Source organism: Anguilla rostrata, chromosome 16, assembly GCF_018555375.3.
Source record: "Anguilla rostrata isolate EN2019 chromosome 16, ASM1855537v3, whole genome shotgun sequence".
Taxonomy (NCBI): Eukaryota; Metazoa; Chordata; class Actinopteri; order Anguilliformes; family Anguillidae; genus Anguilla; species Anguilla rostrata.
The window spans coordinates 23788115-23805962 of NC_057948.1; the positions used below are offsets into that span (position 1 = coordinate 23788115).

At 41.8% G+C, this 17848-nt stretch overlaps 1 protein-coding gene and 1 long non-coding RNA gene across 3 annotated transcripts; one reads left to right on the forward strand and one right to left on the reverse strand.

Annotated features, from left to right (window-relative positions):
- Positions 1–230: 230 nt before the first annotated feature.
- On the reverse strand, positions 231–16345 carry LOC135242762 (solute carrier family 12 member 1-like). The gene is made up of 26 exons (XM_064314034.1): positions 15906–16345; positions 14331–14456; positions 13900–13975; positions 12152–12247; positions 11456–11595; positions 10761–10871; positions 10330–10441; positions 9866–9993; positions 9477–9561; positions 8487–8638; positions 7690–7797; positions 7432–7555; positions 7009–7110; positions 6160–6315; positions 5897–5996; positions 5681–5792; positions 5278–5418; positions 4685–4791; positions 4501–4583; positions 3735–3845; positions 3225–3353; positions 2295–2406; positions 2075–2161; positions 1425–1554; positions 1254–1321; positions 231–917 (listed from the first exon to the last, which is right to left on the reverse strand). Exons 1-26 carry the CDS (start codon positions 16158–16160, stop codon positions 782–784), a joined length of 3087 nt encoding a protein of 1028 aa, XP_064170104.1. The 5' UTR covers positions 16161–16345; the 3' UTR covers positions 231–781.
- Positions 9874–15738, forward strand: LOC135242765 (uncharacterized). 2 transcript variants are annotated; one of them, XR_010326457.1, is made up of 3 exons: positions 9874–10022; positions 10309–10901; positions 13828–15738. It is a non-coding gene; the product is annotated as an uncharacterized LOC135242765 (long non-coding RNA). The 2 variants fall into 2 exon arrangements; XR_010326456.1 differs by lacking the exon at positions 13828–15738 and adding an exon at positions 11422–11559.
- Positions 16346–17848: the final 1503 nt, after the last annotated feature.

Here is a 17848-nt window from a genome sequence, read left to right on the forward strand (position 1 = left end):
TGTCTCTGTTGACCTGTAGCTAGCTAGCTGCGTTCGTGAATAGGATTTCTGTATAATGAAACATTAACTCTGTAACGTTATTTGCATAACGTTAACATGTCGTTATTGTACAGCTGCAGCGATGGCTGTAGTAATAGATTATCACATGTTAAATGTCAGAGGAAATTTTATGAGATTGCAAGCAAACAGTGATATTGAAGTTGCAATCATTTATAAAATACAAGCAAGAGGAAAATTGAACATTCTTTTATTGAAACCATACAAAATTACATTCAAAATTGCATTCAGTTTTGCAGTACGTGAAAGATTCATATTAAAATAAGGTGGAAAATTATAACTGCAATGCATGCCTTTGCAAAAGCTTATAACTTTGACATATGTTAATTTAAACTATACGCATAAATACAATTTTCAAAACAAGACGTGCTGAGTGTCATATATACAAAAAAATATAAAATTGGTTAGCCTACTTCCCAGTCCCTTTCATACAAGTATTTCAGCGGACATCAACACACATATAATAATACTCCTGGATCCCGGCTATGAAAATTGGATTGGTTTGCTAGATCTGAAGCTATTATACATTTATAGCTGTACATTTGTGCCTTTTAAAAATAGTTACATTGCATATTTGTTGGAACCTAAGAGCAAAGTTTCATTGTACGAAATGTTCTTATCCACAAGAGGGCAGTGTGAGAGCTGCTTTTGTGCATTTGAGTTCCATAGACACGTCTGTCACGTTGAGGTTCCTGGTGAGGTTGTGCTTGGTTAGGCGTGTCACTCAGGAGTAGAATGTCAGCACGCTCTTTTGGTTGCCTCGAATGAGCAAGGTGGGTGGAAGGTTCTTCGTGAGGACATCCAGCCAGGCCATGTAGAGATGGTCAGAGACGGATTCTTTTCGAGCAATGGGCATACTCCTGCATAAGACACGTGACGTTTACTCTCTAGTGCAAGTCATTGGTTCTGCCCGGAAGTACTTATTTGGTTTAGTTTACTTTTTTTGGACAAAATGATCAGAATCAGGATATTTTGGTGTGCTGAAATGAATCAGTTTTTAAGCACAGAATGTCCTTTTGTGTACTTTCAACGCCCATCTCTTCACTTGAATTGACATTATTATGTTTACAGACAGCTGTGCTTCGTACATGCTTTAAAAATCTCTTTTCTGGATCTGCATTTTATCACTACAGTCAGCCCTTATCTGCTTACTCAATTACCAATTAAAAGCATCTGAACATTTGTACTGTACTTACACAATGATAAGGTTGGCAGATTTTGAGTTCTCCTGCAGAAGTTCATTGAGTCGGACTTGAAGAGTTGTCTGCATAGGAAAAAAGATGTGGCACGTGATGAAAGATCAGTACATGATACATCTGCATGAATCGTTTGTAGGCTCATCCATGGCTCAGGACCACTTTATTCACCTTTTCTGCGAACGTTTCCAGCTCTGTGTCAGTGATCTTCCAGGGGTTCTCTTTCCTCAGCGTGTCGGCCTCATCTTTATCCTCCTCATGGAGGCAGAAAGGCTCGATCATGTTCTTGAAGGCTGTCCAGCTGGAACAGGAACAGGTGATTAGCCCAGTTGAGACTGAGGTGGAACATATCTCTTAAGGGAGGACAAGCCTTCATGACCGTCCATGTAGGCGGAACCATCAACCAGTCAGTGCATTTATTTATTTATTAGCAGATTTTTAGCCTCTGAAACATTCTGCTAGCCAGCACTTCTTTCCACTCCACAGCCCCCTGGATGAAAGTATGCTGAGACACACCCCCACACAGAACTGTGATGTCTTAACAGGATGAGTCAACCAGCAGCTCCAGTCAAAATTTTTTTACATTGTTTTTCAAGCTCAGATAACTCTGATGCATTTATGTTCCCTTTTCATAAGTCATTCTGCATAAGGCTGCTAAATGAATGATGTAGAGAAAGTCTTTATTTGTTCAGACAAGCCAGTGATGGACAGCTACACATATTATGTGGCAGATAAAGGGCAATGAAGCATCTCCCCTATCTTTAGAGTGAGTGTGATTCTTTTTTTAATCACAAGCAATTGAGATTCACTCTTTTTCTTACTTCTGTGCACTGGGTTTACTGTTCAGGTCATCGATGACATTGATGTCCACACATTTGATCCGGAATTTCTCCAAAAGGGACTTAATGCTAAAAAAAACAAAAAAAAAAACAGGTAAATTTGTTTGAATTAAATGCAAATTTACAATAAAAATGGATGGTATCTAAGCAGTGAACTCTACAGTGAATACGTCTGCTGTTTTTGGTTTTCCACCCCACATACTCTGCTTTGTCTTGTTCAGCACGGCCAGGTTCGCCCGCGATGAAGATCCTCATCTTGCAATCCTTCCACTTCTTCCGTGTGGTCAGGATGTAGGGTATCAGGAGAGTCAGACCTGCAGCAGTCAATGCAGTTAAAGGTTGTTCTTTAAGAACAGTCATCCCCCCCCCCCCCTTCATTCAGGGGCTTTTGTCTGCACACCTTTCATTCAGTTAGTGATCGCAACAGCAGTCTTTCCTTCAATGTGGCCATTGTCTCTTCTGTTCAATCAGTGTAGTCATTACTGCAGTCATACATCACAAGCAGTCGTTTTGTCTTTTGTTCTGTTAGAGCAGTCATTGGGATTTTTAACTTTTACTTTATTCAGCTAGATAGGACGATCAAGAAAGCAGCTAATCCATCAGAGTAGTGATTACAGCTGATTATGGTGTATCTTAGAGACAGCCAGGCCTGGAACACACAACCTCCCTTTCGATCATTCACATAATGGCCTTTTAGATCATATACATAATGGAAAATTGCAACATTTCATTTCACTTGCTTGATCCCAAGGTACATCTTCCAAAAACATCTCCAGTATTTCCCCCCATGTGTTTGCATGCAGACGATCTGGTTTATCCTATCATAGATGGTTCTTTCCCTGATTATAGCACTGCGAGCTGTGCCTCACACACTTGGACTGGTAAATGGACTGCATTTATATAGCGCTTTTATCCAAAGCGCTTTACAATTGATGCCTCTCATTCGCCACTTGAGTAAATACTGGGCAGAATTCCATGTCCGCTTCAAATGCTTAGAGGCAATGAGGTTTAAATTTAACTGAAACATATGGTGCTGGAAGCTAACACCTCTAATCTTACTCAAGTGTTGTAAAACACCAGGAGTTTGACGTGGCTTTTGAACGAGGCCAAAGGATAGCAGTGGACATCTTACCTCCGTCATCAAAGAGCCACCACACATCGATAGTGCCTTTGCCCTGTTTCTTCTGGAACTGAATGCTGGCCTCCTGCAGCCGCTGGCTCATCTTTACCTCCGCGGCAGATTGGGGTACATTGACAGATACTGTATGGAGAGAGATATAAAGTGAAATTAATATGGATGTTTTCATTATGGATTCAATGCCAGTATGTTTTTGGTGAGACACGGCCCACTCAGGCTACTGTTTTAACTGCATCAATAAAACAAATTCTCTGTGTTGTATTAGTGTGGTGACAGGCTGCAGCAGTGTGCCAAAGCTCATAGCTCTGTCCCAGCAGACGTATGAAGGTTGAAATGCTGCTTTATGATACATGCGTTTATCTATTCTGCTATTTCTGTTGGTTCTTTGAAAAAATTCTAGTGACAGGTGGACAAATGACTGTAGAGACTTTCTAGCATCACAAAGAGTCAATCTGAGGACGTGTTAGACACATGAGAGTGCTGTGCATGGGAGAAGGTAGCTACCTCTGGTGAGCACTTGCTTGGATGGTTTTCTGGACCTCTTGAACACCCCTTTTTTGCCACCGTCCTCATTCTCCAGAGCAAACTGCTCCATTGTCAGCCTCTCCAGTTCCTCTGAGGGTGAAAACAGAAAAAAGTGAGGTCATTTAAAGCAGTGTTGGAATAACTAAAACCGATGTGCGTTCATACAACCAACATTCCAAGTCATCATTTACTTGCTTGAACCACCCCCCCCCCTTATCTGGGGGTTTTACAGAGCTTACATATTATCCATTTATGCTGCTTGGATGTTTACTGAGGCAATTCAGGTTAAGTGCTTTGCTCAAGGACAGAACTGCTTGAGAACCATGCCCTCAGCCTTAAGGGTTGGATCCCAGCTCCTCCATAACCACTAATGCATAGTGCCATCCCATTTTCAGCAGATTTACTCAATGTCACCTGCCTGATGTTTAATGCAATTGCTGACCTCAGTGGGCTGATTGCTATCAAAGGCGCAGGATAAATAATACAACAGAAGAGCATTTAAGAAGGGAAGTTTGGCAGGGGGAACAGATTGATTATTTGGACACATGCCCAGCCTACACCAGACAAAGACTATTGAAAGCTGTGCTGTACACCGGCATTGTAAAATTGACAAACTTGTGCACGATTGTGAAGTTGCTGCACAGTTTTTTTGCTTTCTGTGCATTTTTGATTTTTAAGGGAATACTCTGTGTGTGTGCGCATGTGTTCTTGGTATGTGTTTTGAGCGAGATGGTGTAATGCTCACCTTGGGCATGGACGAAGTGAGAGACATCCAGTCCCTCGGCAATCCTGAGTATCACTGCGCCGTACTCAAAGTCGAATGCATCACTGGTAAATGGAAGACATAAACAGGTGATTTAGGTCTTGCTGTTACAACCGTCACCTGGACGGGGGTTCGAAAAATAGTGAGGAGTAAATGTAGAACTTACTGCAAAACACCAACATAGTTCTGAACATCCACCACTTTGGCTTTCATCCAGTTTTTCTTGAATCCGAGCACCAACGTGTTTGGCTTCAGTCGACCAAGGCCTGAGGCCTAAGTATCAAAAATGGACACTAATTTATGGACAGCTATTGTCAAAGGGTATTAAGGTCACACAGTTTCTTAAGTTTTTGAACTTGAGAGGAAGCCTTTACATGAACATAAAAAATCATACAATGCTCTAAATGCTGTTTTATAAATGTGTGTTATGGCACACTGAGCACATTATCTGTAGCTTTATTTTGTTTTTCACATTAAGGAAGTGCACATGGCTCTTGAAAACCAACCCTCTCAAGCAGTTTTTTTCTTATAACACTAATATATAGCCTTTGTGAGCAAAGCTACAGCACCAGTTCGTATTGCGCCACAGAGTGCGATATCAATCAGCCTGTGAATCTCAGCTATTTGAAGTTTGAAGTCCTGATAGTGGACTGTGGGCTTATCTCGCCTGTGGTGATAAGGACCCTGACACAGTCCTGCAGCTTTGTTATTAACTTTGAGTCCAAATTCTGTCTGGGTTTGGTCCTTGGGATCATGTACCTGCAAGAGGCTGCCCACCCCGTCCCTGAAGTTCTCGCTGGCCACTGCCGTAAAGAATGCTTTACGCTTCTTCTTGTTGAGCCACATCTGGTGCTTCTCTATGCTGCCATTCATCTCCATGATGTTCTCATTTATAGGCCCCTGGGAAGGACAAAATCAATTAATCAATGGTGCCAAAGTCATCAACTCCAAAGGCCTGTACAAGCCTCTTTAGACTTCTCTGCACTTTCAGCAATACATGCTGAATGGCACCTCTCAATTTATTGATACTCCAGCAAAGAAAAGCATTGTTTTTTGGTGCAATCTTCCACAATGAAATGTTCTGCTTTCTATTTAGCCAGTTCGACGTGGCATTCTAATTCATCAGAGGAGCTCCTCTTTGGTGTCGAGAGCAGGATCTTACCACAAAAACCTCGCAGGTCAGACACAGCCCATAGTTTTTGGTGAAGGAGTGGGCGATGTCAAGCAATGCCGGTCTGGTCTTGGGGGAACTGGTCAGCACCAAGCACTGGGGCCTGTGTGTGGGCACAGGTGTATCTATGGTGAGCTCACCTGTGCAACCACAGACTGTAGCAGCTAATATCCAAAGCTTTGAATGGCCATTCCTCATTGTTCTCACCTGAAGTTTTTAACATGGTCATCCACTCCACTCAAAGTCAGTGTGTTGTTCACGGCGTTGATGAATGTCACAGCTTGGGTGGAAGACCCCCAGTTTACATCTGTATGGGGCAGGAAAAAGGCAAATGCAAGTTGAGTATAAAAACACATCCGCAGACTTCTGACTTCTAAGTGTAGAGTCCACTTTTGTAGGTCCCAGTGGCTAACAGCATCTGCGCAGTGATTGTAAGTCTGACATAAGACAAGTATTGTTTTTTTTTATACCTGGCTTCTTCACGGTAACATAGACATAGAGGAAGATCTCCAGGGCATACGTGATGAGAGCTGCCCACCAGTTGATGACGAACATCACGGCACAGCACAGCAGGGCTCCAAACAGAGATAGCCACATGTTATAGTATTTGTATCCAGGTCTCCATCCTGTGGGAAAACGATTCAACAAACCAAAAAGGTCAGTGTCTCCCCCTGGTCTACGAGCAATCTGTCATTCTGTGTGATAGCTAGTCCATCTTGATATGTTTGCTGAATGCCATATTTTAGGGGAGAGCTACTCAACCCTGGTCCTGAAGGGCCGTAGGGTCCATGGGGAAAGTCAATCCTCGTTCTAGAGAGGCATAGGATCTATGGGGAACTCAACTCTGGTCTTGGAGGGCCATTGGTTCTTTAGGGATACTTAACCCTGATTCTGGAGGGCTGGAATACCTACTGGCCTAATGGACCTTAGTCTCAGAGGGCTAAAGTGCCCGTAGGTGTAATAAACTGAGGGCCTAGAGGAGCACAGTATCTACAAGCCATCACAGTTGAACTAATTAATCCAATTCAAACTGTGTTGGTTGTTCTAAGAGACTGAGAAAACCTGCTGGATTGCAGGCCTCCAAGAACAGAGCTGCTTTGTTGAAGGCGCAAATGACCTTTTTCTTTCTTTCAGTATGTTGAAAAAGGCAATTTTAACCTTCTTGACATGCTATTCTTCTATGAGGAATATGGTACGACTTCTCGAGCAATATGCCACAATTATGAAGTGTGACATGACCTCCCATGGTTGCTACTCTTGCCTGTTGCCTGTGACTTGGGTGACCTGACGATATGAAAACAGCAAGGAACACGAATGACCTGGTGATTTTGCGTAGGAGGCATGGAAACAGGAGAAGTTGATGAGGGCATAGGATGCCAGGAAGAAGTTGGAAATGATGGGAGCAATCACGTTGAGTTGCGCTGGCAAAAGAAAAACGGGCACAAGTTAGGAGGTCTTTGAGACACAGACATGGACATAACTTCCAAAATTTCTGATATCACTCTGGTTGTAATAAATTCCTACCAATGGCACACCAGACTAAACTCACAGACAACTGGAATTGCTTGTTCATAAAAATAATGTAAAATCATCCTGTGATTTTACATTATTTCTTTATTTTTGTACTTTGTTTTATTGTTGCCTTCTGTAAAGCACTTTGAGATCATCTTTGCATGATGAAAAGCGCTATATAAATAAAATGTATTATTATTATTATTATTAATAATAATAAATGCATTTACCTATAAGAATGAAGGCCACAGCAATGATGAAGGTCAGGATGTAACCGCGGATTGGCTCATTGTTTTTGCCATGCCCCTTGGCGAAGAAGTGCAGTCCCTTGTAGACGTTGTCTTTGCACAGTGCCTGCGGATAGTAATGTACAAGTTTAGGCCAGTCAGAGCTATTGTAAGTACTGCCAGTACTTGTTGATATTATTTGTAATGATGAAGCATTCTTACTTTGTTGAAACTACTATGTTTATTTGAAACTGAACTTGCCTGAAAGACTTTGGGTGCACTAACGAGAGAGGCCAAGGCTGAGGACAGTGTGGCAGAGAATGTTCCAGCTATAATCAGTGGCCCGAACCCAGATACCATTGTCATGACCTGGAAGAGGTTGGAAATATGCAATATATACATGTAGCATTACATTAATTTAGCAGAGTGTCTTACAGTGTGGTGCATTATGTAAGTGCATTAATCATACATACTGTATATGTGATTAACACACCCACATAGTGCAGTCTGTAAGTGACAGAATTTTCGTGGTTTTGGCTCTGTATTCTAGCACATTCAAATGAAACTGTGAAAATGATGTCAAAGTGCAGACTGTCAGTGCTTTTTTAAACATAGCCCCTCCATTTTGGGGGACCTAAATTAATTGAACAACTTTACATAACACAGAACTGGTTAACTAAAGATGACAGTCTGCTCTTTAACCTCATATTCATTATTTTATTTCAATTCAAATGTGCTGGAGTTCAGAGCCAAAACAACAAAAATGTTGTCATGTCCAAATGCTTATGGACTGCACTGTATATGCACTCACACACACACAAAGAATGTATGTGTATATTCTGTATATTCAGAAAACTATTACTCATTTCACAAGATGCTAAGACAATAATGATGACAATAACAATTTTTATGTCTCTTTCTATATTAACAACATTAAACACATTAATATTAAGTAGCCTACATTAGTACCCTTGATTATGACATCATTACTGCGTAGTTCAATTTTCATTTGACTATGTCACACAGTATATTGATTAGGAAAGCAACTGCTGGCTGACCTGGAAGTTGTTCATGAGGCCATATTTGCATTTTTCAATTGCGCAGGAGGAGAAGTCGTAACCAAGGTCGCATGCGGCTGAGCCGTTGCAGGCGAAACCTGCCGCGATGGTGTCATTGATGTTTCCAGTGGCATCACGCACCACGGTGGCAGCTGCACACAGACACGGGAACAACGGCGCTGGGTTTACCTCAGAAACCAGACGTTGCTCAAAGGCAATGGCACGACCTGAATTCCTACTCTCGAAATGTCGTTTTATAGGTTTATTGTTGAGAGAAGTGGCAATGTACACCATTCCACAACTGTTTATTGAATACATGAGTAATCTCTTGAAGGGCAGGGGGTAGACGGTAACAAAAGCAGGAAAATATTAACCTTCCAAGGAACTACACAATCAACGAAGAACGAAGAAAGCTGTGATATGATCCAAAATGTTTTGCTTACACTTTTTTTATTTCAAAGGAAAACTTCTGCCCGAATGTTAGTTTAGTTTAAGCCGAATCCCTTGTAGTTGCCATCTGTCAGCAGTTTTATGGACAGTGTGCGGCGTCAAATCATCAGCTACTTAGTGACTCCTCTAGCACAATGCTGGCACCACTATTAAGCTTCAGGGGCGCCCTGAAGCACCGAGGCAGCATCTGAAGTGGATGAGGGGTGCTCTGATGTTATAATTCATCCCTCAATGATGCTTTGTATTTTAAACTCTCCCCCCCGCTTTATTTATAAAATTTCAAATTCAGTCTCCCTTATTAATTTGTGGAGCACCAAAGGGCGAGGGAATAACATAATTACACGATAATGTATTAATTCTGCGTTCTGGTATGGAGATCTATATCTTAGCATATAATTTAAACAATGCATTACAATCTTAATTATGACTGTGCTCGATACAATATATTTAGCAGGGTCAATGCAAGATTCAGTAGTAATAGATGACATTTATTTAGATTATTTTGATTGCCTGGTTAAACCTTGACAGCAGAGTACTTACTCACACACAGCGCCACAGCCAGGTAGGTCACTCCTGTGATTACGATGGCCAGCAGGGTTCCTTTAGGGATGGCGGACTGGGCATCCTGCCGCAAGGAAAACAAAAATGGCCAAAATTGCTGTTACAAGGGAGAGGTTCTGAAAGATCTGAGACTCACATGTGGATGTGTGTGTGTGTGTGTGTCAGAGAGAGAGAGAGAGAGAGAGAGAGAGAGAGAGAGAGAGAGAAATGTGTGTGTGTGTGTGTTTGCCTGACTCCTGTGAAATTTTCAGAGCAGAATTCTGGTTTTGACTGTTTCAGCTGAAAAGTGATCCTGCGGTTTGCTGTTTGGTTCTGTAGGGTTCTACATTATAGAAGGGTTATTTCATGCCATGTTTTCTCCATCTCACCTTCAGATCCCCAGAGATGTTGGCGCCAGCCAGAATGCCTGTGGCAGCAGGGAAGAAGATGGCGAACACCGAGAAGAACGACTCTCCATCCCGAAAGTTAGGCCCCAAGTTTTCAGAAAATATAGACACTGTAGGATGAGCAAGGTGGTCAAGTCAGGTAACATATTTTTAATCAGCTTAAAAAGCTACAATCCACAGTCAGTGAGACGGTCTCATGTTTCTCTATAAATAATTATTAGATGTTGTTGATATAGTACCTTATCAAACTTCAAGTACTAAGCAATAATGCACTAAAAACAAATACATATTAGTCAACAGTGAAACCAGAACAACAGTAATATGCTCTACAGTCATTAAAAGAAAAACAAGCACTAAATATTTGTAAAGCTAAAGATGAGAAATGGCATGTTGGAAGGACCCCTTTGTTTATTTGACCGTTTCAGCCCTGTCTGTGTTCTACTCACACTGGTAATTGAAGAAACCCTGGGATTTCTTGGTCTCTGTGGCAGGGATGAAGGTTCCCACGAATACGTTGACAATGGCAACCAGGAGGATGGCCAGCAGGACAAGCTGAGCCTAGAGCAAGACCACATCGCACCGCATGTGTCATTACATCATCATGCTTTTGCGAAACAGTCCCAGTCATTAGCGTCTGGTATATTGAGGCATGCGTTGTTACATCATTACTCTCCTGTTATATTCTCCCAGTCATAACAGTCCCGTACATACCATGCCCATTTCAAACTGTATTTGGGTTGGCAGCTGTTCAATTGTTGATCATTTTGGGCATATTCTTTGATGGATAATCACTGCAGACCTTGTGTAGCCTTGTAAGGGGGAGGAAGGGGAGGGGTCAGCGGAGGAGGTCTGTAATGTACAGCACGTATTCCCTCACCTTGGCTTCCCACTCCATACCAGCCACCGATATCCCCAGGAGCAGCACCACTGTGATGCAGCCCACGATCCTGATGTCATTCACCATATCCACCATGATGGCATTGTGCTCCTGTAAAACATCATACCACACCATACTGAGGTAAGTACCATGACGAAGTGTTCTATGAAACCTCACTATATAACATCACACTGGTCAGCGCCAACCCCCACCTCTCCGGTAAAACTCCAGCAGATTCTTGTCAATTTAAAAAGTAACAATATTTTACTAATAATCAACAGAAAATTATTTTTCCAAATGATTGCTTTTAGCAATTAAGAAGTTTATTTGATATTTATTTCACAGGAATGTATTATTAGTGCCTCAAAGGTCAAAGTATTTCAGAAACATAACACCATCACTCTTACATTCTCCCATAAAGTGCTGCCGGATCACACACTCTCATTGTAAACAGCTGTGGAGTTTGTCCAGTCAAATTGCTGATAATTTTCATGATATTTTAGATAAATGCTGACACGTTTCTAGCTAATGAAATGATTTGTTATCTTTCAAATGGATGAAGGTCCAGTGAAAGTATAATTTTTACTTCCTTGTTCCTGTCAAAACACTTGTTTTCTTCTGTGTTTAACATAGTCAGGTACAGCAAATGCATCTTTTTTAGGGGGACAGATTAACCTGTTTCGGGGAACACACACCTTGAGAAGGTCCACAACTGTCTCAGCAAACCCCACCACATACATGGCCACAGCTACTGCGTTGGCAAAGGCGAAGATCAGGCCAATGGAGCCACCGAACTCGGGTCCAAGACTGCGGGAGATCAAGTAGTACGCCCCCCCTGGAACAGAGACCGATCATTACATTCATTCAGCCATCCATTACCCTGTTTAATTTGTTCCATTCATTAATTTGTTCCATTCATTTCATCAGTTTGTTTAGCAGATGTCCTCTGTCCATCCAGAGAAAAATACAAAAACAAATTTTCTAAGTGGATTCAAAATGCTAAGAAAAATATAATTGGAACTGCTACAGAAACAGGAAAGGGAATGCTCTTGGAGTCAGTGACAGTGTGGCCAAGATTGATCAAAAGATTAACAAAATAATAATTAATTAATAAAGGCATTTTTCACGTTTTCACTAAAAAAGAATGCCTTGATAGTTCTTTTTTTAAGAGAATAATAATACAGTTTGGAAAAAGTGAAAGCTCAATAAATGACCACACATCAGTTGTGCGTAGATGCATTCACATTGTATACATGGCAAAACATGAATATCTAACACAGTGAGCTCTGTGTGTGTGCATGTATGTGTGCATGTGCATGCGCATGTGCGTGTCTGTGTGTGTGCATTTCTTATGTGCACCTGGCTACTAGCAGGTTTATAAGGTGTCTTACCTCCTCTGACCACTCCATTGGTACAGATAGCAGACATTGACAGCCCAGTGATGGTGGTGACCACCGTGCTCAAGATGATAACCACAGTTCCTAGACCTGGAACACAAAACTCCGTAAAACCTCAAATCACTATTTCCTCTGCACGTCAAAGACATTTGATACTTGGTTGGCTTCATTCCAAGAATGGGAATGTGCATTATTTACCCAAACAATATCATTGTTTTGATTGTGCCATAATAGAACTTTCTGTAACTTTGGATTTTAGCAAAAGCACTGCCACTTTATGGACAGTTAGCTTATTCTGTTAGAGTATTAGCCAAGTTTTACTTTGTACAGGTTGTGTAACATCATACTGTGTTGTAATGGATGGTACAGATATGCACATTATGGTTTGCTTTAAAATGCTTTTAATGTAATGTGTTCATGTTATTGCTATTGTATGAAAGCAGATGTTTCCTTGACAAATTCCAAATGTAACTTCTGCTGACAGTACAGTGAAGTTTCCTGACTTGGCTAACTTGTTTGAAAGCATTGCTATACAGTGTATAGCCACAGTGTTTTGAGATTGTTTGTGTGCCAGGAGACATTTTGAAAGGAGTAATTAGCAGTAACTCTTTAGCTTGTGAGAGATGTTGCCCATGAAGCTCATGCTGAAATTACTTACTGACCCACAGAGCACCTTCTGAAAATGAAGGTGAGCTGCAGTGGGTCTCAGCTGGATCAGGCTAAGAGATTATTTGTGCTCTGAAGACTTCAGGCTGTAACTCAGTGCCAAGTGTCTCTGTGTTTTGTTCTTTTGCCTGGAGCTTGTGGCTGTCTCCAATTTGATTACACACCGTAAAAGGTTATAACACCCAGTCTGACTGGCCCGTGTGTATGTGGGCTATGGACAAAGGTCAACAAGACGCTCATCATTACCGGCATTTAGCAGACTTACACAACTTTTTACATAGCAATTACATTGCGTCCATTTATACGGATATATACTGAAGCAATGTGGGTTAAGTACCTTGCTCAATATAGGTTAAGTACCTTGCTCAAGGGTACAGCGGCAGTGTCCCATTTGGGAATCGAACCTGTGACCTTTTTGGTTACAAGACCAACTCCTTACCCATTATACGACACTGCCGCCCTGTGATGTCATTAGTGACATCACAGGGAGTGCATACCATTATCCCCCGAGGGGCATACTGACAACGTTCTGTCCTGCTGGTCAGACCGGTGTGGTTTGAGTTCAGCCTGACTATGGACATTTTACCTTTTGCTAAAGGGTGCTTTGAAAACTTAGTAATTAACTGGATCTCAGTCCTTTCCTGAGCACAGTCTCTGCTATGTCCACTGCTTTCCTGAAAGTTCCCATCATCCCTTGGGCACTGTGCACACCATCCCTGAGATTGTGCTCAATAGCCATGGTTGGTTATCTCTCTAATCTCCAGGCTTTAGTAGCAGACATAACTCCTTATTAGCCCTTAACTCTGTGCTGATATCTCATCAGAAAAGCATATAGTCACAGCTTAAAATCTAATTCCCTGGCACTTTTGAGCAGTGGCTGGTTTCACCGAACTTAGGGCTTTATTTGCAAGGGGGAAATGGGCTTTGAGTCTGTTGTCTTTAATTAGAGCTAATGAGCTCAGAGAAGGGAAAAGGACAATTGATGGCTCTGAATGTCCTGGCAGGAGGGGCCTCCAGAAGGGGAGGACCACCACTCAGGCTTTCCATGGGACCATTGGGCCAGTTAGGTCACTCACCGACACCAGCTTGACCGAACACCCAGGAGAGACGGATGAACAGCATCACTCCCCAGATGTTCAGCATGCATCTCACCTGCAAAGGTAAAGTCAAGGTGAGACTGCAGCCGTAGCACAGCAGCAGTCACGCACACACACACACAATAAATACATACACACAGAGTCACATGACGAAAGACAAAGGAGGCCTGAAATGCTAATACTAATGTATCTGGGAAGGTTAAGGTGTAATATCCACGGTACAGGTATAATATGCAAGTTAAAGGTGTGTAAGGTAAAGGAGTAATGCGCAAGGTAAAGGTGTAATGTAAAAGTTGAAGGTGTAATACGCAAGTTGAAGGTGTAATGTGTAAGGTAATGGTGTAATGTGTAATATGTAAGGCTCTATCAGGTGTGCACAAATGTGCGTGTGTGTGTGTGCAAGTGCTCACCAGCACGCCCTTGATCCAGCCAAATCTGACCCCTCCGCTTTTTTCTGGGGGAGAGAAGGACTCCATGTCTTCAGAAGGTGTCCTGTCACTCCCTTCTATTCTGTCCATGGTGTCCATGCCATCATTCTGCAATGAGAAACAACAAGCTAATGTCATCCTGGATGCGCTAGGATGCCAAAAAATAAGAAAACACTTTATTAGTCTTCATTTATTCATATGATGTATTTGCTTTATTCAGTTTATACAGCAAGATTGTTTCTACTAATTTCCAGTAAGTTTCAGGTCATTCCTGACGAGGGTGGGCGCAGAGACTTAACTGTGGAACCCCCAGTCTAGAAGCCCACTGTTATGAGGACTACACTGCTACACCACTTCAAGCCTTTACCACGGCCTCTATGCAAAACATCATACCATGACCACGATGCTCCACTTCAATACATCATGCTATAGCCACTACAGTGCACAATATGGCTTTCGTTTTAAGTGACAATGGGTTTAGGACAAATAAAAGTATGGGGACATTGAATTATGGAGGGAAAAATTCTGTTCTTTTCCTCTTGAAAAATGATATTTGGCACCAAATGAAAACAGAGGCTAGAACATACTCTTCTGAGGAAAAAGGATACAGTGTATTTCCTCTATGAAGTTCTGTCCTTAACATTTGTGTGCAGCCACATACACTCAATGCAATTCACATTTCTGCAGGTGGTCCCCCTTTCTAACGTTTCTAAATGAGAGCTGATTCCACCTCACTACCCACCCCATATTTAACCAATGAAATGCTTTAACCACAAAGCCAGTATCTTAACCACACTGTAATACAATGCACACTGCCCTGCCCTGTGTTGGCTTGCTTGCCATTCCCCTGCTACCAGTTCTGTATTGTGTTGTTACTCTCACAACAAAAAAAAAAAAAACATTTTTAAATGTTAAAATTTTTAAAGTATCTGTAGGCAAATATTGAATGTTTAGACTGCAAACAAGCAGGAACAGACCCTGCGTCTCAGTGGACCGTTCTTCTCTGATTGCTATAGGCTATTGCATTAACTGCTCTCATTTATGGGGAAATAAAATCAGAAGATTGATGGATTTTCTGTGGGGAATAATGACTGATAAAGTGTGTGTACATGTTTGGGCATGCGGTTGTCTCCCCTGTTTCTGGCCTAACTGTGTGCTACTGATACCTGCCACCGGACGGTGCCTGCATTTCATGAGTGTGGGTTCCTTTTACAGTGCCAAAGAGTGAATATACTGCTACTCATGCAGTGATGTGCTTATGTGAGCATTTGTCTGACTCAGCATTTCCTCATGCTTGCAGTCAGCACCCTCTCTGGAATTTGCCAAAAAAATGACCTGCATAAATCTTTGAAATTAAGAAATAAAAATAAAGAATAAGCCTGACTGTGTGGAAAAGCTCTGAGGAAAAAAAAAAAGTCAATATCTTTTAGATTATCGATTCAGATTTCTGCTCATTATTTGAATTAATTGCCATTTTAATGTTATACAGGTGACACGCGGGTAACACAGAGGTCATGCTGAGGTGACGTGCAGATGTGCGTTCAGGTGGAGGCTCACCTTCTGGAAAACATCGTGCAGCTCCTGCAGGGAGGGCCTGACCGCACGGTGACCGCTGACGCTTCCCACGTTGCGATAGTGCTCGATCCGCGGCGCGCGGTCCAGAGTGTTGTGGCCGAAGGCGCTGACCACCGACGGCCTGACCTCCCTGTGCTCGCTCCCGGAGAAGGGCGTCTCATAAGGTGGGGGCTCGTCCCCCACAGTTTCATAAGCCGGGTTCTCGTTCTCGCCCCCGCTCGAAGTGAAGGTCTCCATCGTGGCGCTACTCCTGCCTTTATGTCCCAGCCCGGGGTATGATCAGTCAGCTAGAGGGACGCTTAAGGTTTTCAAAATCAAACGGGACTTTCACTGTCAAAAGCGACTTCAGACAGCACTCCACCTATCTCAGCAAAAACACAGCAGTCCTACCCTGCAGTTTGAACTAGAACTCTGCAGCATGAAAAACATGTGCCATAGGGGGCCTTCTCTGCACTCACCTTTATACTCTCCCTGACCCTGGGGCGGTCATGTAGGAAAAGGGGATTGGCTCTGCCCCTTGGCTCTACCCTAGGGAATTCAGACAGGATGGCAGGATTGTCCTTGCCTCACTAAAAGGGATGAATAGGAGGGCCGCTTAAAAATTAACCAGGCCATAAACGGAAAGAAAAGATAGAGACACTTATTGCCTGCGTTTTTGAAGTATTGATTATTAATACTGTTGTCTTGATGCTTCTTGTGGGAGCACATGTTGTGCCAGAGTTTATGGGTCTATTTTTAGTGCTGTTCTGAACAAGGTGCCCAGTCAAGATGAATCATCACCCGAATATTAATAAATTACGTGCGAGAAGGTAGGTACAGGAAGGTACAGCACCTGCAACCCTCACTGTGGTAAATTCCACAGCATTAGCCCTCAGAATGGAAAAATACATGAAATATTTTGTAGCTGGAGATGGTGTTTGCATGTGAGGGCTGTGAGTGACGTTTGCATCTGGGATGAATACCAGAGATTTTATGATCAATGTTTGGAACAGGAACTTGAAACACTTATTTAAAATATACAACAAATAACACAATCAATTAAAATGGTACAATTCACAAAAATAAACCATGAAATAGTACCTCACAAGTTAAAATAACAATACGATGATCTACAAATTAATATTGCAAAAGAACACATTTTTACAGGGAATTTTTTTTATCTAACAGTGCTCGGTTATACTGCATTGGTTAGACAGTCAGAGCTCTCTTGAGCTGTCAGAATATACTACTACTACTAATAATAATAATAACAATAATAATAATAAACTGTATTTTTTATATAGCCCCTTTCATTCAGTAAGGTCATAGTAGGACAAAAACAGGGTATAATAAAACAGGACACAATTTGATAAAAAACAATATAAAATTAATAAAACACAATAAAAATACACAATTCACAGTATTTCACATATTACAAGACAAGTAAAAGCAAAGACAAGTAAAAACTAAAGAATGATACAATCAATTAAAAGCCATCCGAAAGAAATGTGTTTTCAGAAGGCTTTTGAAAAGTTCCACATTTGGTGACCCAACCCATAGTATGGGGCCATAGAAATATAAGGAAGCCTCCCCACTTTTTGTATAATTTACCTTTGGAATACATAACATTATCACCAGAATATCTGAGGCCACTGTATCTATTCAACAGGTGAGATGTGTAATGTGGTGCTATGCCAGTCAGTGCTTTAAACACAAGTAAAATAATGTTAAAATCAATTCTAAATTCATGGGCAGCTAATGCAGAGAATCAAGTGCAGGTGTGCTGTGAGCTCTCTTCTTGGGTCATGTCAGGATTCTTGCTGCTGAATTTTACTCAAGTTGGAGCTGCTCTCTTAATTGTTTTGGAAGATCAGAGAAGAGAGCATTACATGTTTTTGCATGTTCTTTCTCTCTGGGCCTTAGATCCAGTGATCCAGTCTTATCTT